Source organism: Trichosurus vulpecula, chromosome 6 (genome assembly GCF_011100635.1).
Source record: "Trichosurus vulpecula isolate mTriVul1 chromosome 6, mTriVul1.pri, whole genome shotgun sequence".
NCBI lineage: Eukaryota > Metazoa > Chordata > Mammalia > Diprotodontia > Phalangeridae > Trichosurus > Trichosurus vulpecula.
This window is the reverse complement of record NC_050578.1, coordinates 246,044,460-246,068,161: the sequence shown is the minus strand read 5'-3', so window position 1 is coordinate 246,068,161 and position 23,702 is coordinate 246,044,460. Positions and strand designations below refer to the sequence as shown.

The 23,702-nt window shown below is 44.6% G+C and overlaps 1 protein-coding gene across 4 annotated transcripts in view; it reads right to left on the bottom strand.

Annotated features, from left to right (window-relative positions):
* Window positions 1–20,090, bottom strand: part of EHF (ETS homologous factor) — a 30,459-nt gene extending 10,369 nt beyond the window's left edge. The window contains exons 1-5 of one of the 4 annotated variants that reach the window (XM_036764617.1): window positions 19,991–20,090; window positions 12,052–12,297; window positions 7,132–7,194; window positions 4,568–4,636; window positions 4,400–4,468 (exon numbers count right to left, since the gene is read on the bottom strand). In XM_036764617.1, coding sequence (XP_036620512.1) covers window positions 4,400–4,468; window positions 4,568–4,636; window positions 7,132–7,194; window positions 12,052–12,297; window positions 19,991–20,087 — 544 coding nt within the window. In that variant the 5' untranslated portion in view covers window positions 20,088–20,090. The remainder of the gene's footprint in view (window positions 1–4,399; window positions 4,469–4,567; window positions 4,637–7,131; window positions 7,195–12,051; window positions 12,298–19,990) is intronic. The other 3 variants (XM_036764614.1, XM_036764618.1, XM_036764615.1) reach the window with 3 other exon arrangements.
* Window positions 20,091–23,702: the final 3,612 nt, after the last annotated feature.

Genomic DNA, 23,702 nt, shown 5'->3' with positions numbered 1-23,702 from the left:
AAACCCAGATTTAGCAAAGCCAAGTTCCCTGGGCTCAGGGTATCAGGACTGTGCCCTTAGCTCCAAACAGACCCAATCATCTCTGACGGTGAGCTGTTGATTGGTTCAAACTCATTCCTCCTCAGTTCTTGACTCCTTCCAAAGAAACTCTTTAGGGGAAGTGACATTAGCTAAGAGTCCAGGGACATCTGGGAAGAAATATAAACTGGGCTCTCTCAGGCCAGGTCCTGAGCTGTGAAAGCCACAGCCCAATCTGGGTGTGGCTTCATTTTCAGAGTGTCAGAGCTGGGAAGGGCCCCAGAGATCATCTCATAGGAAACTTCAAGGCAAAGTGGCTGACTCCAAGTGACCCAGCCTATGGGTGACGGAACCAGGACCAGAACCAACATCTTAATCCCAGAGCTCTTTCAGTTGTACCACACAACCCTCAGTACAGGCTGATAAATTCCAGTCTCTTTAAGTTTCTACTCATTTACTCAGGAAGTATTTACTGATTGACCACCCCATACAAGACGCCATGGGTGGGCTAATGCCTGGAAATAAATATTAATATTGGTTCCTATTCCCAATTCATGCTTATCCTACATCATGCCCCTTCCCACATTCTACAGGGCAGACAAACTGGTGTTCTTACTGTTCTTTGCTGCATCTCTCGTCTCCACGTCTTTGCATTGGCTGTTCCCCATGCCTGGCACTCATTCCCTCCTCTTCCAGAATCCCAGTTTCCTTCAAAACTCTACTCATGTGCTATCTTCTGCATGAAGCCTTTCCTGGTTCTCAAGCTAGTATACTCCATACCCTGCCCCCCATCTCCTACCCCTAAAATTACCTTGTATGTATTTTGTAAATATTTTATGTACACATTATCTCTCCTGATATTAAGTCAGTTCCTTGGGAAAAAAGATTGCTTAATTTTCGTCTATGTAGCCCCAGTGCCTAGCACAGTGCCTTAACAATTCTATGTTGACTGGTGGAAGCAAGGGACGGCCACATGGGTTTAGCAGGGGTGATCAGGGGGTACACCTTCCACAAAATGCAGGTTCCCCTAACACCCTGCCACATGGAATGAGAACTGGGGCAGCAAGTCTCCTGGTTTCCCACCCACTGGTTTTTCCACCCCAGTACCACGGCTATGACTTTGGAAAGCTTTTATCTAAAGAGATTACCTTGGAAAAGTCCTGGCACAGATTTCATGAGAATTAAACCCTGTACATTAACCTGGGACCAATGCATTTCTTTGCCCTATTACTACCTTTGGGTCTCTCTGGGAGCAGGGACAGTCACTTCTGGGTCTTGTATTAAAATACACACTCCTCAGCTGTCATTCAAGGCCTTCTATAATCTTATCCCAACCTCTCTCTCAAGCCTGATTTTAGTATAAGCCTTCTTCCTACAGCCTACTATTGGGTCAAACTGGACTATCAGCTGTTTACCAAAAATTCCATCTCTAGTCTCTCAGCCTTTATATTGGCTGGCTAAAATGCCCTCCCTCCTAACTTCTGCCTCCTAGAATCTGGTTTCCTTTAACACCAGCAGGATAATTATAACAACATCGCATTATAAGCATGTTAAAGCTTACAAAGTACTTGACCTATAATATCTTGACTGATCCTCGTAACAAACCTGTGAGGTGGGTGGTATTATGGTGAGGAAACCGAGGCTGAATGGATTTGGCTAACTTGTTCAGGGTCACATGGTTAGTAAATATCTGAAGCAAAACTTGAACCCAGCTCTTCCCATGCCAAATCACACTGCTTCCCACGGCTTAGTTTCTGCAGGAAGGGAGGCCTTTTCTGGTCCCCCATGTTGCTGGCCCCTTCCCCTGCCAAGATTACCTCCCATCTAATCTGTATGTCTTTTTTTTAAGTCTCCCCAATTAGAATGTAAACCCTTTGAAGGTAAGGGATATTTATTTTTTTTCTTCGTATCCTCAAAGTACCTGGAATATAGTAAGTGCTTAATAAATGCTTGTTGAAAAAAATTGAATTAAAAAAATAGTTATTGGTTTATCAACTGATTTTCTGCACCCTTTCAACACCCTTGACTAAAATGTGCCCCTTCCTCTTCTCTGCTTTTCAGAATCCTCCTCTTTTGCCTTCTTCCAGCCTTCCAGCCTTCCCAGATTTCCCTAGCTGAATGACTCCTCATTCCTCCCACAGATATTTCTAGAGCCATTTGGTGGGATTACTTTACCCCATTACTGCCCACCTTGGACTCTACTTATCTGTATACATATCTTTTCCCTCCCAACACCCCAAAAAGATACTCCAGATGACTTGAAAACAAGGACTAGTTCATCTCTACACCCCCCAGACAGAGTTTTGTCCAAAATGGGCCCTTAATAAACTTTGCCGAATGGAAATTGAATGAAATACTCCAGGCCATATTCATAAGGAGGGAATCATAGAATCACCGATGGAGGGGCTAATTTGGGTCCGTAATGTTCCTTCTCACTAATTTTAAGACAATTAATTAAAAAACCCTTCTCTGTAGAGATCTGACCAAAAAAGTTGAATGCAGAAATCGTTTAGAGCATTGTAGAGTATTATCCAAGCTTGTCATTGTCATTGTAATGACATTGTAATGAAAGCAAACATAAGTAAGCACATGGACTAAAGGACTATCTGTTTATCTCTCCAGTTTGCCTGGACAAAGACCATAATGACACGCAGCAGTGTTGGATGGCCTCCCAAGGAGGGCAAGGTGAACCGGCAGACGCCTAGAGTCCATACCGTGAAGATCAGCAGGGAGGACTGGGAGATGGGGAGTTCATAGAAGACAAAACAGGGGAGGAACACCAGTGAGGTGGAAATGAGAAGGGTCTTGGTGGGCTGACATCTATCCAGAAGGGGGACCAGACGAGTGTCGCTCGGGCCCAAAGGAGCAATGAATGGAAGAAACAGGGAAATGGGAACTCTCTAGCAGTAGAATGGGATGCCTTGAGAAGCAGCAGCCCCGCTATGGCTGAAGGGCTTCAGATAGGAGCAGGATGAGGGGACAGATTCTATCAGAAAGGCTCAAAGGGTCATAGGTTTAGAGCTGAAAGCATTGAGTCCAACTGCCTTACTTTACAGATGGGGAAACTGAGGCACCAAGAAGTTTGAATTTTTTGATGTTTCATAGTAATTTACCCAGTAACATACAGCTAGTAAGTGTCTAAAATGGGACTTCTACTGAGGTGTGGGTTGAGACTAAAAGGCAATCTCTGAATTCTGAGATTCAGGTTTTACAAGGCAACGCACATCCACATGGAGGTGGGTGTGCCCACTACCAAACATTTTTTCATTTGGTACCCACCCACACGGCTGAAAAGTCCAGGTACTTATGGACAGTAACATATGGGACAGCTAGGTAATGCAGTGGCCGGGAGTAAAGAAGACCTAAGTTCAAATCTGGCTTTAGATGACTTACTAGCTATGTGACCCTGAACAAGTTACTTAAACCTCAGTTTGCCTCAGTTTCCTTATCTGTAAAATGAAGATAAGGATAGCGCCTACCCTTGAGGATTCTTGCAGGAACACGAGATAGTAATTGGAAAGCTGTTAGCACAGTGCTGGGCACATAGTAAGCATTAGAGAAATGTAAAGCCATTAATATCAGCAATACATTGTGCTCAGCACTAATGCATTATAAGCATCTTTGGTGATGACTAATAAGGCATCGGGGCTGGCTCTTAAAGTAGGCAGAGTTGGCAGCCACCCCTGTTGGGGTGATTCCAAGAGTTTATACAAAACTATTATGCCCCTCACCTACAATACAAATACCTTGCTTATAACTGAAATTCCACAGCCTGAGATTCAATCCTTTGGCTTAAGGCATTCACACACTCAAAGAATGTTAAGCCTGAAAGGGCCTTTTGAGGCCACCTAGTCCAATCTCCTCATTTTGTGGGGAGGTGGAGGGTGGGGGAGGGGAATCGAGGTCCTACAGTTAGAACTGGGACCCAAAGGCTGTGACTCTAGCTCCAGTATTCATTCCACTATGGTGGCAGGCTTCCCTACACTTTGTCTCCCCCTGAAATGCAGGCGTTGAGACATCACATTCAATGTTGCCCTAATTTATACCTTAGTGGGAACACTTTTATAAAATTCTTTGCTGAAAACAGATTTTGCTCACGATAGATATAGGGAGGGAGAGGAGAATATAATGACGAGGGGGACCAGCTAGCATAGGGAGAAGGACAAAGAAAGGAGAGGTCAACTCAAAAGACTTAATATGCATTTAGAATTCACTTGCTCTGAATATTGGAGATCTTGGATATTACTACCCTCTCCCAAGTCATGTGGGACCCAATTACATAAGGAAAACTAGATCGAAAGTGAAAACTGGCATGCCAGTCATTCTTAAGAAGCAAAGGGAATCAGAGTGTTAGACTCGGAGATATAATTGATTATCTTACCAATCGGGAGGTGGCCAGTGGTTGTCATGGAGATCTGAGCTCGGCAGAAAGTTTTGCTGTCCATCATTTCTAAATCAAAGAAAGACAACGGAAGTTTAGAAGTTACCCTCTTACAAAATGGCATTGTGGATAATTTGAAAAGGGCTTGAATGGTCGGATGGTAGTTACCTACTGTGCTACCATAGTTGGCATCATATAAATAATTATCTTCTTTCCAAGTGGCCATGATGGAAGGATCTGAAAGGAAAAAGAAAAAAGGTAGAATTCAGGGGGGCAAGAAAAAAAACTTTTGTGAAGTCACCAGCTTTGTGACTTTTGAGATCATAATGCCTTTCCCTGGCCACCAATCCTCTCTATGTTTTGTGTCCACCATTAGAACATAAGCTCCTTGAGGGCAGGACTGTCTGTCTTTTCATATTCCTATCCCTGGCACCTAACACAATGTTTAATACATAAGGATAGTGACTAGCTGATTTCCTTGATTATAGTTAACTCCCAGATGAGAACTGGCCTCCATCGATGAAGATTGGCACCATCTCTGAAACACACCATCATAGAGAATTGTCTAGAACTCAGAGAGTAAGTGACTTGACCAGAATCACACAGCCTATCTGTGTCAAAAGCAGGACTTGAACCCAGGTCTTCCTGGCTCCAGGACCATATTTCTATGCCCTATGCCATGGTGTCTTTCACAACCTAATTACTTAATAAGTGATTTTTGTTCCTTTTATTTATTCATTCGAGTATCTCCCGACCATCTTCGCAGCACACCACACTCTATCCTCTTCTAACATAAATAATTATCCTTATATTTTCACATAGGGGTGGGGAGGGGGTCTAAGAGTAACTTTTTCAGGACAAAGTTGTATAGTTAACGGGTAGTGGTCTTTATAAAATGATATGCTTTCTTATAATTGTTGTGAGCTCATCCTCACCTTACTCCGTTCATCTGCCCAAGTGCATTGATCCTGAACCCCACACCTCCAAGTGTCTCCAGTTAGCCTCAGGCTAGCAGGATTTTGTTTTTTCAAAATGAAATTAATCTTAATCTCTTTTAATTAAAAAAAAATAAAGTGAATCCACCTATGCCATGCAGCATTTTAAGGAGAAGAGTTTGCAAAACAAAAATGCTGGGGGCCAAATGTACCGGTCCTAGAAAGAACTAGCACACCCTTCTTTGCACAGCAGACTTTGGAACTGAGGAGTACCTCTTCTCAGCCCTGAATGTCCCTTTAAATTTCTGAATCAAAGATAAACTCCCCTCCACCCACTCAAAGTGAAACCTAACCCCATAGCATCCCCCAGCTGCTGGCTAGTCTCCAAAAAGAAACATCCCCTCCCAATTATTTGAGCTCCATTAATGCCAGCAACTAATTAGGATGATATCCTAATGTGTTTATCTTCCTGGCTTTGGAAATATGAAAAGACTTCTCCCTCTGTGCCCCCACCACCCCAACTTAAAGAATATTTATGTTGTTCCCAAGTGGAAAGTGTACTCCTGACAGAAGTTAGTCTGGTGAAGTAGGAAGAGACCTGGACAACTGACTGCCCGTGTGACCTTGGTCTGTTATGTCCCCCTTCTCTGGGCCTCAGTTTCCCCATCTGTCAAATGAAGGGGTTGGACTAGAAGGGCTCTGAGGTCCTTACCACTTTAAGTCTATGATCCACTGAGATCTTCATTTTGTTTTTACTGCCTAAATCGTATGAAATCTGACTCACTGCCTAAGTCCTGTTTACGACATAGGGATTTAGCTGGTATCCTAACTAAGAGCTACATGTTGGGGCACCCCAAGCTCTTCTCTTTGGGTTACGCCCTCTCCTTGCTTGGTCAGCCCCTACGTCTGTTGTTTTGCAAAGCAAAGCTGGCCAAGGAGGTTTGGGGGGGTGGGGAGTTGCCCCGTCTCAGGACCTTCTCTCCTTTCCCTCTTCCAAGGATGGATCAGTCTCTCCATCCTTTAGCTCCGCTCTCCTGAGCTGGTGCCGCAAGAAAGTTGTGGTGCTTGGGAAGGAAGAATGGGACTCTTTGGGACTTTCCCTGAGACACCACCCCTTGGTCCTTGAGGAGGGTGCCTGTGGGGTCACTGAAGAGAGGAGTTAAAACTCCTGGGGAGCCCATACACGGGGATGCCCAGCAAAGCCTAATTAATGTACTTAGCTGCTCTTGAGTTTGTCTTTAATAATTGGGAAGTAGCCATCTGGTAAAGGGGTACATCCATATACTGGGCCAGTTTCTGTTCTACATGACTCACAAACACCCGAGGGCCAAATTCTGGCCTTGGATACCTAGAACTTGGGTGCCCACTCAAGCTAGTAATAGGTTCTTCTTCCCTGTCCCCTGGCCCCCAACTAACCTGGGATATTAAGATTTAGAGTCAGAATACCTGGGATGGAACTCCAGCTCTGCTGATTGCTACCTGTGTGATCTTGGGTTGGTCACTGAACCTCTCTGTGCCTCAGTTCCTCATCTATAAAATGAGGTTGCTTATCCAGTATCTTGGACAAGAAAAGCCCAAATAGGGTCATGCAGAGTCAGACACGACTGAGAAGACTCATCGACAACAATAACACCTATAATACCTGTCTCTCATGAGGCTCAAGTTAGGTAATTTATGGAAAGCACTCTGCCAACCTTGAACCACAGTACAAATGTCAGCTATTTTTTTAAGTCCTTTCTCTCTCACTCATCCCTCTCTGCAGGGATCTCTCCACCAGGAAAGTCAGTGATTGCTCACCTGCTTGCTCTGTCTTCACGATGACATTGTGGGTGGACTGAAACGGGTCGCTGCTACATAGGCCTGTGGAGATGGTTTGGGAAAGTTAAAATGATGGGAGACCAAGGAGAGAACCCAAGCTCAAGATTCTGACAATGCGCTAACTCATCACGACACCTGGATGGCATCAGGGCCAAGGTTTAAGAGTCTGGACCTCCGCTGACTGTCCACCTGCCTGAGCCCTTCCTGTGTTTACTCAGGGGGCCTCCATGGCTCCCACTAACACAGGGAATCAACTCCCTTGTTGGAGGGCTCTCTTTCCTCCTGAAAGCACTTCTGTTAACTTTTCTGTGCACACCCTGAATTTTCCCAGTAGACCAGAGACTTCTTGAGAGTAGCATAGTCTACTGGACAGACCATTGAATTCAGTGAGAGGACCAGAGTTGGAACCCCAGCTCTGCTGACTGCTACCTGAGGGACCTCAGGAGGCCTCAGTTCCTCCTCCTGAAAATGCGGGAGTTAGACTCAGCCATTCTGAACTTCAGTTTCCTTGTCTATAAAATAAAGAAATTGGACTAGACAGTCTTTTAGCTTTAAATATGTGGTTTTATGATCCTATATTGGATAGCCCTAGACTCTGGGCAAAGGAAGGGATGGCCAACAGAGGGGTGAGCCAAAGGAAACATTTATGGCCAGTTGGTCAATCTCACATTCAGATGGTGGTTTTTGTCTTGTCTCCTCAAACTTGGCACATAGTCCTCCCATATGGTGAGGGATCTGTGATCTCATTCACGGGAATGGATTCCCTCCAATGAAAGAGATCACCATCACCCAACCATGCCTGTCCCTACATCTTGGGCAGCCCTTGTCCATATCCTCATGGAGTCCACACAATATACCAATATGCTTGTTCTCCTGATATCCAGAGAATGCCAATGCACAGAATGTTTAAAAAAAATGTTTGCCAAATGAAAAAGCACAGTGTCTAGTGCATAGTAAGTACTTAATAAAGACTTCCTTCCTTTTTTCCTCTTTTTCTTGTTTCCTCTCTTCGTTTCCTTCTCTTCCTCTTTCCCACTATCCTTCCCTCCTTCTCTCTCTCTCTTTCTCTCTCTGTCTCTCTCTCTCTCCCTCTCCCTGTCTATCTCCTTTTGTTCTCTTTCTCTTCTTTCCCTTCCCTCCTCTCCCTTTTTTTCTTTCCTTCCTTCCCTTTGAATTACATTGCCCTGTAGATTAGTCTAGAACAGTTGGGTTTGGGTAGCCTGGATTTCCCAAGCTTCCACAACCCTAAGAGAGATTCACTTCCAGTTATGACAACCCTCTGGCCACGTACTTAGAATGTAAGCCCCTATAGAATGAAAACTCCCCAAAGGCAGGGACTAAAGTTTCACTTTTGGTTTTGTATCCCTAGTATTGGGGTAGGGTCAGAGTTGGAGGCACTAAGAAATCCTTGTTGCTTGATCAATTGATACCCAACTCTTCTGAAGACAGTGATTCTTCATTTATACAAGGATAGAATGAGTATTAGTGATAATAATGGCGAGGATGATAGCTAACATCTATGCAGTACTTTGAGCTTGGTAAAGTACTTTACACACCCTGCTTCATTTAGCCTTAAGTGGTGAGGGAGATATTATAGGTATTATTCATGCCCATTGAGGCTCCAAGGTGACTTGCTTAGGAGCTGGTCTTCCTGAGCCCAAGTCCAATACATGCTCCACTATACTAAGGTGCTAATATTGCAATGAGAAAAGCTGAGATGAGTGAGAAAGAAGAACTGACAGAGAGCAGGAGGAGGAGGTTGGTGTTCCTCTTTTTCTGAATTCAATCACATCGGTTTTGTGTGTAGACACAGCCTCTGAGTTATATATGGAAGAACAGAGTGATCATTGCCTCGCTCTGAACTCTATCTGCACTCGTAAGCAAGGTCCAATCCATTGTCTCAGAGTAAGGTACGGTAGAAGGGGTAGAAGGAGCAATGCATTTGGGGTCAGAGGAGGTGGATTCAAATTCAGACTTTGCTGTATGACCTTGTATGAATCACTTAACCTCTTGAAGACTCAGTTACCTTTTCTATAAGTGAGCAAGTTGGACCAGGTGACCCCTGAACTCCCTCCCAGCTTAAGGACAATGAAACTTGGAAACCTGTTTTCTAATCCTGTGTGTGTTCATCTTGTTTCCCCAACAACATGGCTAGTGAGTGCCTCAGGGGCAGGCACAATAGAAGCTTGTGCCTGCTGCCTCTTCTGTCCCCTCCCACAGGGTGCCAACCCAAGGCTAGGCACACGGTGGTGACTTAACAAGCGATTGTCTAATAAATTTAGGTTTGTCCTAAGGGATGAAAAGCACAACCCCATCAGAAACACATCCATTATAAGTAAAGGTCACTTATAGATGACAAAGGTTGTCATCTCAAAGGCAGCAACCACACTGGGATCGTAGATTGGTCAGGGATAGACAGGCAGCAGGGTACAGAGGAAAGACCACTATATTTGGAGTCTGAGGACCCAAGTTCAAATCCCAGCTCAGCCACTATCTATGTAACCTTGGGCACATTCTTGAATATACCTGGGCCTCATTTTTCTCATCTATAAAATGACAGGGTTGGAGTTAATGATTTTTAAGGTCCCTTCCAGCTTTTAAACCTATGACGCAATGACATCCCCTAGGTTTAGTCAGGCCAAGGCTTGAAAAAAGTGGATTTTAATTGGGGGGCGGGGAAGGGAAAGAAGGCTTTTTATTTCATCTGCCATCATTTGAGTCCTCAGGTTTATTTTTAGTGTTGTGTTTGGTTTGGTTCTAGTAAAATAACTACCGTGAGCTGGGTGCAAAGGAACGAGGGAATGAGTGACAGACAGATGAGCTCACTCAAAATGGCGGTGGGGCCGTGGAGGGGGTGGAATGTTCCTGAACTGACACCAACATTCTCTTCCTTGGCTCTCAAGTTCCCTCTCAGTGCCGATGGCAGCCATCGAGAGCCTGAATATGGTTTCTGTCTGAGGGGTCGGTGCTTCCAAATGCCTAGTTTCCCAGCCCAAAGGTCCTATTGACAAGAAATCAATTCCCTTCCCTTTGGGCCTAGGTCTTCCTCTATATGCTTGGAGAGAAGAGCTCGTTTAGAGCCTGTTACTTGGGAGTCCTTGGTTTTTTAATGTTGGATGACTTTCCATTAGTGTATTTCAGTATAATCCCTTCTTGCTTTGAATGACGCTTAAGTAAATATACCATGTAGCCCTGTATCAGATTGCATGCCGTCCTGGGCAGGGGGGAGGGGAAAGAGCAAGAAAAAAATTTGGAACTCAAAATCTTATAAAAGTGAATGTTGGAAACTATCTTTATATGTAATTGGGAAAAGTAAAATACTATTAATTGGGGGAAAAATATAAGTAAATAAATAAACCAAGGGCTTTAAGCCTAGTAAAATATATGAGGGTGGGACTGGTTTTTTGGTTTTTGTTTCTTTGTTTTCATTCACAGCGCCCCTAACCAAAGCACACTGCAGGCAGACAATCAATACTTGTGTAATGGCAGAGGGGGAGGAGGGGCAGGGCACGGGTATGGAATGTGACAAATAATGGCAGACTTTTTTCTAATGTGCTAGTTGGATTTGTTGGACTTTTTTTCTCTCATTTTTTTTTGTTTGAAAGGATGGCCTTCTGGGAGAAGGACACGTTGGCAAATGTAAGGGGAAGTAAAATCAGAAGGCAGCAATAAACAATTTTAAAGGGGGAGAGGGAAAGAACTCTTGGGATTATACATTCAGACTGGCAGGGACAGTGGAAGTCATTCAGTCTGAGTCCTTTGTGTCCCAGGTAAGAAAACAGACGTTCAGGCCAAGCGACCTGCCTGTGGTCAGGTGACAGATGAAAAGAAAGCCTGGGGTTGGAACCCAGGCCTTGTGATTTCAAACTCAGCACTCTTCACCTTACCTCCCTTTTAAAACAGTCAAGACAATTTTCCTTTAGTGTTTGGAAATAAAAAAAAAAATATTAGGCTATCTCTATTCTATATGGAACCTCTCATTTAAGTATTAATATTTTATAGTCTCTTAGGTAGCCGAGAGATCGGAAGCTGGTAGAACACAAGATGACTAGGGAAGGGACTCTTGGCTTTTTCTTCTTGTTTTTGTATGTCTGGCAGTGTCCTGCCCATAGCAGGCACTTACTAAATGCTTATCGGAGTGAATTGAGAGGTAGCATCTTATACCTAGTAAGGCTTGGTCAATGCTTGTTGGACTGGATTGAGAGACAACTTGATGTAGTAGGAGAACTGGGTTGGGAGTCAGCTGTCCTGGGTTACAATCTGACTTACTACCTGTGGGATCTCAGGCAAATCACTTCAATTTTCTGTGACTCAGTTGTTTCATCTGTAAAATGAGTTTAGATGACCTCCCAAGTTTCCTACCAACTATCTATGACCCTATTGATTGGAATTATACTGATGTTTACCTGTATCCAAGACTCCAAAGGTAAGAAAGCATAAATATGCACAGCTCCTGGAGAGGGACTTTGTAGTGAGAATTTTGAGGCTGGCTTTCAAATTATCAATAGAATCGATCTCAGGTGTGCTGAATTTTAACCTGACTGAATGAGTTGGTGATGGGTTCGCTGTTTCAGTTCACTTTAGGGGCTTCCTAAAGGAAACCATGACTGGGTGGATGGCTAGCTTGCTACTTTTTTCGTGAAAATTTAGCTGGGATAAGAAGGGAGCTGAATCTTCTAAACGTTAAATGATTAGGAAAGAGACCATCCCTAGTCATCTACATTGCCTCCTATTCTGTTCTTTGCAATTTCTTTTATTAGAAAAACTGAATTAAAAGCAATCCTGGTCCTCTTTACCAAAGGATCCTTTCTCCCGGAGCCATGCACCCCTCCCAGTGTGTTTAGCAGAACCCACAGAAGATGAGGATGGGGGAGAGGAGGTGGGGAGGAGTATATTCACCATTCCACTTGAGATGTTGCAGGTTGTTATAGAGGATCTGGCCTGCTGCCCCCGCCGCTCGGCTAAATTCTTGCAAGGTCATGCTGCACAAATGTTCCCCATTGATGTCAAATTCCTGGAAGGGGATGCAGTTGGCATCAAGCTGGTTGGTATCGAGGAGGTGTTGGAGCCATTCCCACACCTGGTACTTGGTCCAGTACTGGGGATGAATTTCATGCCACTGGCCTCCAAAAAACCCACTAGAAACTGAAAAAAGAGGAGATCCAGTGAGTGACCCGGGAGTGTATTCAGGGATGGTGACTATGGGACCATTTTTGTACTGGGTTAGTAGATGAACAGAGAACACGCCCAAAAGTAGTGGGTTGGGGGCGGGGTGCGGTGCAACATGTAGGGGAGGGGGGAAGGAGCGGGTCTGGCATTTATGCCTGGACAGACATACAGGCATGAACAGTAACAGCAACAATAAGCATTTATGGAGCTTTTCTGAAGTTTGCAAAGTGTTCTGCACAGAATGAAACACATTTTTGGACATGGCCAACATTAGTATTAGTTTTGATTGACTACATATATTTGTTTAAAAGGTTTCATTTTTCTTTTTTTCTTTAGGAAAGAAGGAGGTGGGAGGGAGAGTAAAGTGTGTTAATTGGGGGAAAATACTTAAATAATGTATGTTCTGCAGAAGTGTTTCATTTGATCTTTACAGCAAGACTATGAGGTAGATTCTACGAGTATTCTTTTTATCCCCATTTTACAGATGGGGAAATTGAGACTCAGAGAGTTTAATGGATTTGCCAACAGTCACACAGCTATTAAGGGTCTGGGGCAGGAACTGGAACCGAGGTCTTCCTGACACCTGATTCAGCACTCCATCTGCTCCAACACGCCAAATGTCTGCAGCCAAAAACAGCAGAGCTGGAGACCTGGGCTCTCAGCCTGGCAGGACCACCAGCTCTCTGGAGAGCCTCAGTCAGACTCATCTCCTCTCCGTGCCTTCACTTCCTTCCCAGGAAAATGCATCTAATAATACTTTCCCACCTCTGTCGCTCCCAGGGAACTTTATTTATGAGGGAGGACAAGAGAGGTAACACCTTTTTAAGTGCTCAGAGCTCCTTAGAAGACAACTAAGGGGAGAGCGAGATTATATTTTCAGCAGCTAATTAATCACAGACCCAGTAATTAGCACACACACACACACACACACACACACACCCCTGCATCACCCTACCAAAGCCTCACTGGAATTTTAACATAAGCTCCTTGAGGGCAGAGACAGGTTTCTGTTTGTCTTTCTCTTCCTAGAGCTTAGCACAGTGCCAGGCACACAGTAAGCATTTAATAAAGGCTTGTTGATTGGTTGGAATGTCCCTGAGAGAGGTATCCTGGCCTCTTACTAAGACTTTCTTGCTTTTCCCAAACACAGCTCTTGGCTCTCCCTCCCACTTATTTTGGTGGGAACAACCTCTCTGGCTGCTGAAGAAGAGGTGCAGGGGTGAATTTTTCATAACTGCCGTTTACCTGGAGTGTGCACAATGCCACCTAATCTTCTCGCTGTGCCTAAGTGTACAGCAGTCAGAGCTTCTGCAGTGTAAGGCTGGTAGCAGTTGTGTCCAGTTTTCTGAGCCTCAGTTCCCACATCTGCAAAATGAGGAGGTTGGCCTCTGAGGTCCTTTCCATCTCAAGGTCTAGGACTTAGGATTCCATAATCTACTTTGAATACTGACATAAATACTTCAAGCGCCTGTCATTTAGTCAGCATGAAGTACAGATTGTGACCCCTTCATAACCTGGTAATAGCCTTTGAAAGCTGCTGTGGCTGAAACATTCATTGCTCTACTGGCATCCGGTGCTTACTGGTCCAAGGACACAAACATCTAGCCCAGATGCTAAGACTTCCTGACCCCGAGCTCCAGACACCAGTCTAGATCCATCGTCCACACCACTGCCAAACTAGTATCCTAAAGCATGGACCTGACCAGGTTATTTTATTCCCTTACCCAAGAAGCTTCAATGGCGTCCTCTTGTCTCCAGGATAAAATACAGACTTCTCGATTTGGTATCTTAGCCCCTTCAAAATCTGGCTCCCTCCTACCTACCCATCCAGACTGAATATCCCTTCACACGCACACATACACACACACACGCAGTGTTCTAGCCAGACTGGCATCCTGTGCTCTTCCTCATACATGACAGTCGATGGACCCCATTACACGCCTTCCTCACCTCTGCCTCTTACAAACCCGAGCTCTCTTCAAAACTTAGCTCAAGTAACACCTTTTATAGGAAGTATTTCCCTATCCCCTCTCCTAAAATTATCCTGTATTTACTGTGTGTTCACATGCATATATAAAGAAGTATGTACATATATATACATACATGCCAATGTAGGGAGAGGGTTAAAGATAGGGTTATGAATAGGGACAGGAATAGAGATAAGGAGAGAGAGGAATTTGTGGTTGTTCAGTCATATCTGACCCTTCCTGATCCCTTAGTGGGGCTTTCTTGGCAAAGGTACTGGAGAGCTTTGCCATTTCCTTTTCCAAGAGATAGGAATAGGGATATGAAAAAGACTTGTGATTTGAATGGCCAAGGGAATTCCTGCCTGAAGAAATGCCCTCCCCCAATGCTAGTTGACACCTTCTGAAACTTCATAGTCTTAAAGAATTTAGATGAGCACCAGAATATTAAGGGACTTCCTCGGGGCCGTGTGTCAAAACTGGGACATGCATATGTGCTTAGGATATTCAGAATATTTTGTATTTATTTATATATGTGTGAGTGAATTCTCTGAGGCAATGTAAGCTTCTTGAGATTTTTGTATTCCCAGTCCCTGACATAGTGCCTGGCACATGGCAGAGATTAATTACTGCTGCCCTACCTTCTGAGAAGCCAGGGTCCTTTCCAAACCCAGGAGGTATAGTAAAAGGACATTCATTGGGGCCTTAAAGTTATGCCTAAATGTATCCTCATTATAGACACTCCTTCTCCTTCCACATTGCCTTTACTAAAAGGAGTAATTAGGGGCAACTGAACAATCTACATCTTATACTAGATGGTCTCTAATGTCCCTCAGCCTTAAATCTCTAATTATGATCCTATATCATATTTGTTTGCCAAAAGCCTAATTCACAAAAAATTTCAGTGTGAGAAAGCCAACTTCCTCTCCATAGGAAAACTGGCTGGGCCAAATGAATTTACGAAGCATATGTTGGGAAAGCTAGGTGGCTCGGTGGATAGAGCTCTAGGCCTGGAGTCAGGAAAATCTGAGTTCAAATTCGCCCTCAGAACCTTACTAGCTGTATGACCCTGAGCAAGTCACTTCACCCTGCTTGCCTCAGTTTACTCATCTGGAAAATGAGTTGGAGTAGGAAATGACAAACCACTCCAATATCTTTGCCAAGAAAACCCCAAATGGGGTCACGAAGAGTTGGAAACAGCTGAAAATGACTGAACAAAGTATATACGTTGAGCCTACTCAGACCTCAATCCATTCCAGATGCGTGCCTTGCCCTTGATAGTTTGAGTCCATCCTACACATAAATCCATTTTCTCTTTGTGCATTGGGGCTACTTTGTTGGGGCAATGAGTGGAGAGATCCCTTTAAGGAGTATAAGCAGGTTTAGAAAATTCAACCCTTCTCATGACAAGGAACAGCCAACGGATAACTGTCTTTTATATTCAGATTAAGGAGGTACACTTGCATCGCCCCAAAAATAGAGAAGAGGGAACCCAAACAACCAACCACAAACACTGGGAAAGAAAATTACATTGGGAAGTTATTCCCAAAGAATCATCAAGTCCCAGTAAGTCCTAAACCAGAAGACCAGGTTTGTGGTATCATGGGGAAGACACCGAATGGCTGCCAAGACCTTAGGGGTCCTATCCAGCTTTCTGTCTGTGATTCTGAAGTACAAGGTTCCAGGCCATGTTGTCTATGCCATGGTTTGTATTTGTGACATGGTTCTGTAGGCCCCAAGGCAATGGCCAATGAGAGCTTCTTTAGGGTTCCACAGTCACGTCTCTATCCCTCAGAACTTAGCCCATGCTTGGCACAGAACAAGTGCAGAGTAAATGCTTGTCGATTGACTGATTTCAATTCCACTGCTTTGACCTCAACATCCTTGGGAGGATGGATATCAGACTGAGTTAGGGAACAAAAGATATAGGATACCAAAAATGGGCACCAAGATGATGGGAGTTCCACTCAATTCCAAGTCCCCTGTTCTTTTCCAAAGTGAAATCAGCTCTAAATATCTCATTTTTAAAGTGGATCCCAGCTCCCAAAATTCAATTCATTAAACGAACCAGGCACCGTGTTTGGTATTGGAGATACTCAAAGACCAAAATCAAAATAGCCTTTGTCCTCAAGAGGCTTATACTCTGCTAATGGAAAACAATGTGCTTAATTAAGTAAATGCAAAGTAATTTAATGAGAGAGAGAACATTGAGCATGGGGAGGGGAAGGGGGAAAGACAATTGGGCAGACCCCTGACCTGTGCTATGTTGGGAGCAAGGGAAGCGAAGGGGCAGAAATCAGGAGGGGGAACATTCCAAGCATGGGTGGCAGCCCATGCAAAGGCAGGAAAGGGAATGTGCATGAGGATCCCCCAGGGGGTCATTTTGTGAAGAGAAACAGTCCTGAATGCCAACTGACAAAGACAAGACTTCATGACACCACGCAATGAAGTGGGGAAAACTCTACTCAAATACTCAGCTATTGAGGAAACTCCAGAAATATTCCAGCACCCAGATAATGGACTCCATTTCAGAGATGGTTTTCACCCAGCTGCCTGGGATCAAAGAAACATGGCTTCTGGGAATGAGTCCTACTTGTTGGTGTACCTCCAAAATTGGTTTTCCATTTTAACTTTTATTTTAAAATTTGAGATAGCATGGTGTCGTAGAGAGAGTAATGGACTTGACAACAGGAAGGTCTGGGTTCAAATTCCACCTCAGGCACTTACTGGCTGGGTGAAGTTAGGCCAAGACATTTAACTTCATCCTTTCTGTACCTCAGTTTCCCCATCTGGAAGATGGAGTCAGACTTGATGGCCTCTAAGGTCCCTTTCAGCTTTAAATCTGTGATATACTCAGTTGTATGACCCTACTCAAATCTAATGTTTGAGGCAACTTCCTATGACTGTAGGTTGAAGAGAAGTTACTGACCTGTATTGGTTGAGGAAGTTCACTCACTTGGGAATTCCCCTAGCAATGAAACCAAAAGTCTAAGCCCTAGCCTTAGAGGTGGCCAGGTGTCACAGTGGTTAGAGCACTAGGCCTGGACCCAGGAAGTTCAATTCCAGCCTCAGATACTTAATTACTGAGTGACCCTGGGAAAGTCACTTAACCTCTGTTTTCTCAATTGTAACCTGGGGATAATAACAGCACCTACTCTGCATGGTTGTTATGAGCATCAAATGAAATAATACATAAACGTTAGCTATCAAGGTTTTAAAATTGACTTGATAGAGCCAGGCAATTTCTTTAGATTCTCCAAAGAAAGCCCCACTCGCTGATTATTGGGGAGAACCAGAGAACCACACGCAGTCCCCGATTCCTCTGTGTGCTAAGTGTCAGCAGGGACTATAACCCGAGGCCTGGACACTCTCTAGTCTTGCTGGAGCAGGGAAGCAAGCTTGGAATAATCCTGACTCCATCATTGATAGCCAAGAACCCCTGCTGAACCTGGGGCCCTCAGACAGTGAGAAACAAACACTCTCAGAGAAACGTAAACTCCTCAAGGGGAGAACAGTGCCTGACATACGGTAAACTCTTCACAAATGTGTCCTAAGCCAAGAAGCTAGTGCTACCCTGAGACCACCCTCCATCTACTTTGCATCTAGCTTGCTCGTACCTGGTTATTTACATGGTGTCTTCTCTGTTACACTCCCTGAGGGCAGAGATGGCGTTTTTTGTCTTTCTTTGTAAACAGAGTGTCCAGCACAGAGTTAGTGTAAGTAAATGCTTAATGACTAAACTGAACTGAACTGGATTGGATTGAACTGCATTGCGTTGCATAGAGATCCTCATATCAGGGTTTTCCTTGTATGGAGAGGGAGTTATAGACACTTGCTAACAATGGATCCCTTAGCTTATTTCTTGACCCTATTTGCTCCTCTTGTAATTGTAGAATTTATCTAGAAGGGGCCTTATAGATAATTAAGTTCAACTTTCTCATTTCTTAGATGAAGCTGGGGAAAATCCTACTGCTTTCCAGTCTGCGAATACCAACGGAATTATATGGCTCCGATTCATAGTATGATTCACTCTGCAGCAACCCTATGGGAATTTGAAAGTGTGCCATGACCCCCCCCACCAAAAGTCGCAACTAAGTTTGAAAGCAAACAAAGTCTCCCCCCACTCCCAGAACTTCTCACATCTGGGATGGTAATTGGAAAGTAGAGGCCCTCATAAAATCATCACACTGCTTCTCCTTTCTCAGCCTGGGATGGTTATCTTCCTTGCATAACAAAAGACAAATCTCCATCTGAAATATTAGGAACTCTTTGGTGGGACCATGATTATAAGTCTCAAGTTTGTAACCTTGCAGTAGAGAGCCTTGACTAAGCCTCCTCCCCATTGGATAAATATTAGGACATACATAGGCCTTAAGAGAACCCAAGTTCAGTATCAAATTTATTCAAGCCAGGGAGCCTTATGGAATGGAAAGAATACTGGTTTGAGAGTCAAAAGGAATAGCTACTTTGGGGGTAAATTCAGCTAGGAAGATTGGGTTGGAAAAATGCGCCATGGTAGAGGGCCCCTGGAAATGAAGGAACAAGGAAGGTTCCAACATACACAACCAGAAAGTCATGATTTGAGAGATGGGACATCAGTAGCTGGTGGGCATGATGGGCGTTGTAGAGAGGACACACACCCCCATCCAGGAAGGAAGTGTGAATCTCCACCAGCCAGGCACTAGTTACAGTGGTATGGAAATTGAAAGAGCTGAGTGCAACATCTCATTCTGCCACTCATCACATGTGTGACCTCAGATAAGTCATTTAACTTCTCCAGGCCTCAGCTTACTCTGAAGTAAAATGAAGGTGCAAGATGACCTTCCAAATCTAGCCCTCTTATCCTATGAATTGTAGCTCCACTATTTACTATTTGTTATGACTGGGAATATCATTTAATCTCTCTGAGACTCTTTTTTTTTTGGAGGGGGGAAGGGAAGGCAATTGGGGTTAAGTGACTTGCCCAAGGTCACACAGTAAGTGTCAAGTATCTGAGGCCAGATTTGAACTCAGGTCCTCCTGACTCCAGAGCTCTAGTCACTGCCCCACTTAGCTGCCCCTGAGACTCTTTTCTTAATCTATAAAAATGGGGTTGAAGTAGATGATCTCTATGGTCCTTCTTGTTCTAAACACCATGATTTTTTTTAAAGGAAAGAAAAAAGAAGGCAGTAGGGTAAAGAAATAAGCTAGGGGGTCAAACTGACAACAAATATTCCTAAGTCCTTTCTAACTTCCTCCCTTATCCCCTATAAAGTGATATATATGGGCTGAATGAATACTTACTACCCTACTTTACTTTCTCTTAATTTAGTAAAGATTAAATAGATTCTTAAATAGAATTATTAAGCTGTCTTCAATGCTCAGCACCAACTTTGTCCTGTCCTGGCTTCATTGAGAAAGAAGGAGGAAAGCATAGAACAGGAACCTCTTCTTCAGGTACCACCTGGCCCACCAATCTCTCTCTCAAGCGATCCCACCCAGGCACCGTCCTCCAGGACGGGAAGGCAGGAACTGGAGAAAATTGCCAAATGGAACCAATTGGGGGAAGGCCATCAATCCACAAGGGAATTCATCCTTCCCATCCTGACCTACAAGTTAATGTTTTTCTGGGACACTGTCACCTAAGGTGAAAAGAAGGGACTCACTTGAGTATGGGGCAAATAGTACCCGGCACTTCACCCCACCCAGAGCCAAGGTCCTCCTACCATTGCACGTGGAGTAACTGTCAGTCCAGGCCGGCTGTTGGTGGAGAAGATGGTTGCTGGAATTGAGATTCATCACACCACTTCCTTCCAAAATCATGATCTGTAAGGGTGTCCAACAGTCTGCTCAGTTAATGTCTTCTTGACCAATGCCATTTGGAAAGCGCCAGCAGTAAAATTTAAAGGAGAAGAGAAAAAAAAAAGTCAGTTCTTCAACACCAGCCCCAGAAACATGTTGCCGCAGCCCTTGTCGGTAAAGGCAGAACTCTCCCGCAATTAAAATTTCCATGTCCAATATTCATATCTATGAGACAAGTTTTTACAGCCACCCATTCATAAATGAATAATCTCCAATCAGGAACGGGGCAGAATGGAGGGCAATACACCTCTCACCAGGAGATGCTGGCCAGCCTCCAAGTTTACAAAAGTGAAAACACCAAAGGGTGTGTGTGTGTGTGTTTTTTTTCTTAAAGCAGAATTCCAGTCAATTAAACCTTGTAGTCAAAGAGATGGGCATTTCCAGTGAGATTCCTACCTAAAATTGTCTCCTCCGTAGTCCCAGAGCTCCTGTGTACATGCATCCCCCACACCCAGCCCTGCCACTGAATGGCGTAGGGATCTGGAGTGGGGACTTGGCTGGGCTCCCCAGCCATTGGGATCTGCTTCTCCTTGGGGCACTTGGGACTCTGCACAGCTCTGCCCACCGCCTCCCACCCTCCAGCCCCCAAACACAAATGATAACTGGCCCTTCCTTCTTCTTTGGTATATTAAGGGATGAAGATAAGATGGTCTTGAGAACTAAATCGGAATATAGTGTAGAGGGAAGAGCACTGGCCTTGGAATCAGGTTTTGTTGCTGAGTTCTTCTGTCACGTCCCACTCTTTGTGGTGCCATTTGGTGTTTTCTTGGCAAAGATATTGGGGGGGCTTTGCCATTTCCTTCTCATTTTACAGACGAGGAAACTGAGGCAAACAGGTTAATTGACTTGCCCAGGGTCACACAGCTACTAAATATCTGAAGCTGGATTTGCACTCAGGAAGATGAGTCTTCCTCACTCCAAGCCTGGCATGCTATCCTTGTACAACCTAACTGCCCCTTGGGAGCGGAGCATTTGGGTTTAAATGCTGGCTTTGCTGCTTACTGAGCTCTATGACTGGGTAAATCACCTTATCTCTCCAGAATCTTCATATCCTCAGCAAAACGAGGGCAAGCAACTAACCTCAAGGGTCCTTTTCAGCTCCATCTGTGGTGTTGGCCCCCTTGTAAAATAAGGGGGACTAAGCCTCTGAGGTCCCTTCCAGTTCAAAAATCTATGGGCTTGGGGCAGCTGGGTGGTACAGTGAGTAGAGCACCGGCCCTGGAGTCAGGAGGACCTGAGTTCAAATCCAACCTCAGACACTTGACACACTTACTAGCTGTGTGTCCTTGAGTAAGTCACTTAACCTCAATTGCCCTGCCTTCACCCCTCCAAAAAAATAAAAAATCTATGGGCTTATGATTTTAATAGCCATCAGTATTGAGGAAAATGGGAGTGGGAGGCATATGGTAATTCCCAGATCCTCAGGGAAATCTAGCTGGAAAGAGCCTGGCCTGGGAGTCAGGAAATCTGGGCTCTAATCCCAGGCCTTCTCTGGGACTCAGTTTCTTCATCTGAAAAAAACAAAAAAACTCAAGTAGTGGGGTTGGACTGAATGGCCTCTCAAGATCCATTCCTGCTTTATATCCATCATCCCGTGATCCTACCTGCGTGGCTTTGGGCAAACCACTTCCTCTCTGTAGGGCCCATTTTCTATATTTGTAAAATTAGGGTCTCCAAGCTCCTCTTTGCCTTTAAGATGGTATTATCTGAGAAGAAAATTTAACTCTGTCTGAGCTGTCCTACCTTCTCAACAGCTGGAGTGGCAAGAGGGGCAGGAAGAGGTGTGGAGGATAGAATCTCCTTCCCTCCTCGCTCTATTTACCCAAGGCCTGGGCTCCCAAGGGAGCCCACATTGGCCCTACCACCAACATACTTAGGAAAGTTACTGTTTAACATTTGAAGGTCTGAAGATCATAGCCCAACCGGTTTGCACAGAAGGTTTGGATAGGCAGGTTTCCACTTCATGGAAGACCAGGGTTGGAGGAAAGGGAAGGTTGGGGGGTGCGGGGAGACAGAGGAGGACCAGGCTTGGGGTTTCCTTTAAATTGTTCCATCCTGTTTGGCCAGCTGGGGTTGTTTAAGGTGGCTGGTTCCACAGAGCACAGAAAGAGGCAGGCAGGTAAAGACAAGAGGGTGACCTGGCCATCTCTGGGGCAGGAGGCTGGGAAAAAGAGAGATAAGGCCTCCATTTGCATTTCCCAGGTAGCTGAGCTCAGCAGCTTCTGGACCAGACTCCTCCTAGATATCTCCTGGCTCCAAGCACTCAACTACAGGAGGACCCAGGCTCAAATTTAGATTTAGAACTGGAAGGTCCCCCCAAGGCACACAGACTGTCGCTCTTCATTTTGTAGAGACGAAAAAATGAGGCCCAGAGATGCGTTCATCAATGTCGTACAGACAACTCCCTTGAGACCTCAGTCAAGTTCAATCAACCGATTTTTATTCTTTGTGTCTGCCTGACCGTCCGACCAGTTTAGATCCCGTCTGATTCAGTACTCTAGCCTAGCACAGTAACTCGACCCCAAAGGGTGTGTGGATCAAGGGGAGGAAGGGTGGCAAGACGGATTAAATCCCCCCCCTCCCAGCCATAGCTAATCATGGGGTTTGTCTCCTACACAACCACACCTACCACTTCAACCCCATACTTCCCGGAGCCTTTTTCAATAGCTTGGCAAGCTCCGAGTCTTCCCCCTTTTGAGTTCCTGCATCAACCCACCTGGGACTTTATAACTTAATCCCAACTTCAGAAACAGCACAGATGCCATTGGGAAAATCTGCCCCACCCAGACCCTAACATACCTAAACAGAAAAAAAAATCCTGATAAGAGGGCTGAATCCAAAAAGTCTGAGACCCATGGGCCCAGCCTACCATCCCTATCTGTTCTATCAAAATATCATGTTACTTTAGCAATCACTTTGCTATCAGTCAATCAAGAAACAAGCATCCTCTGTGTGCCAGAGAGAAAAAGAAATGGAAGCATCCCTCTCCCCCATTATAGTCAGGACCTTGATAGCTATAGGATGGCTTCAAGCATAAAGTCCTGGGCTGGAGTCCAGAAGACCTGAGTTCAGATCCAGCCTCAGATACTTGCTAGCTGGACAAGTCACTTAACCTGGGTTTGCTTCAGTCTCCTCAAATGGAAAATGGAGCTCATAATAGCACCTACCTACCAGGGTCACCATGAGGATAATATTAGCACAGTGCCTGGCATATAGTAGGCTCTTTCTTAATGAATGCTTGTTCCCTTCCTTGAGAGCTGAGACTTTGTCTTTTGTACTTTCTTTGTACCATCAGGGTTTAACACCACTGCACATAGTAGGCACTTAGCAAATCCTTGTTGATTGACTGACCGGCCTCCAGAAGCTTCCATTTTATCAAAGGAGACAACACTGGCAAGGTTAAGTACAGACAAGGGAGAATCTGAGGTCAGGGTCAGTTCTATTGGATTTTAACCTAATCTGCCAGGAGGATAAGGACCAAAAAGATCATCAGGTTTAAGGAAAGGGAGGAACTAGGCTGTTTCAAGTAGATTAAGGCTGTGAGGCAGACTGTAATAAAAAAAAGGGGGGGGGGCA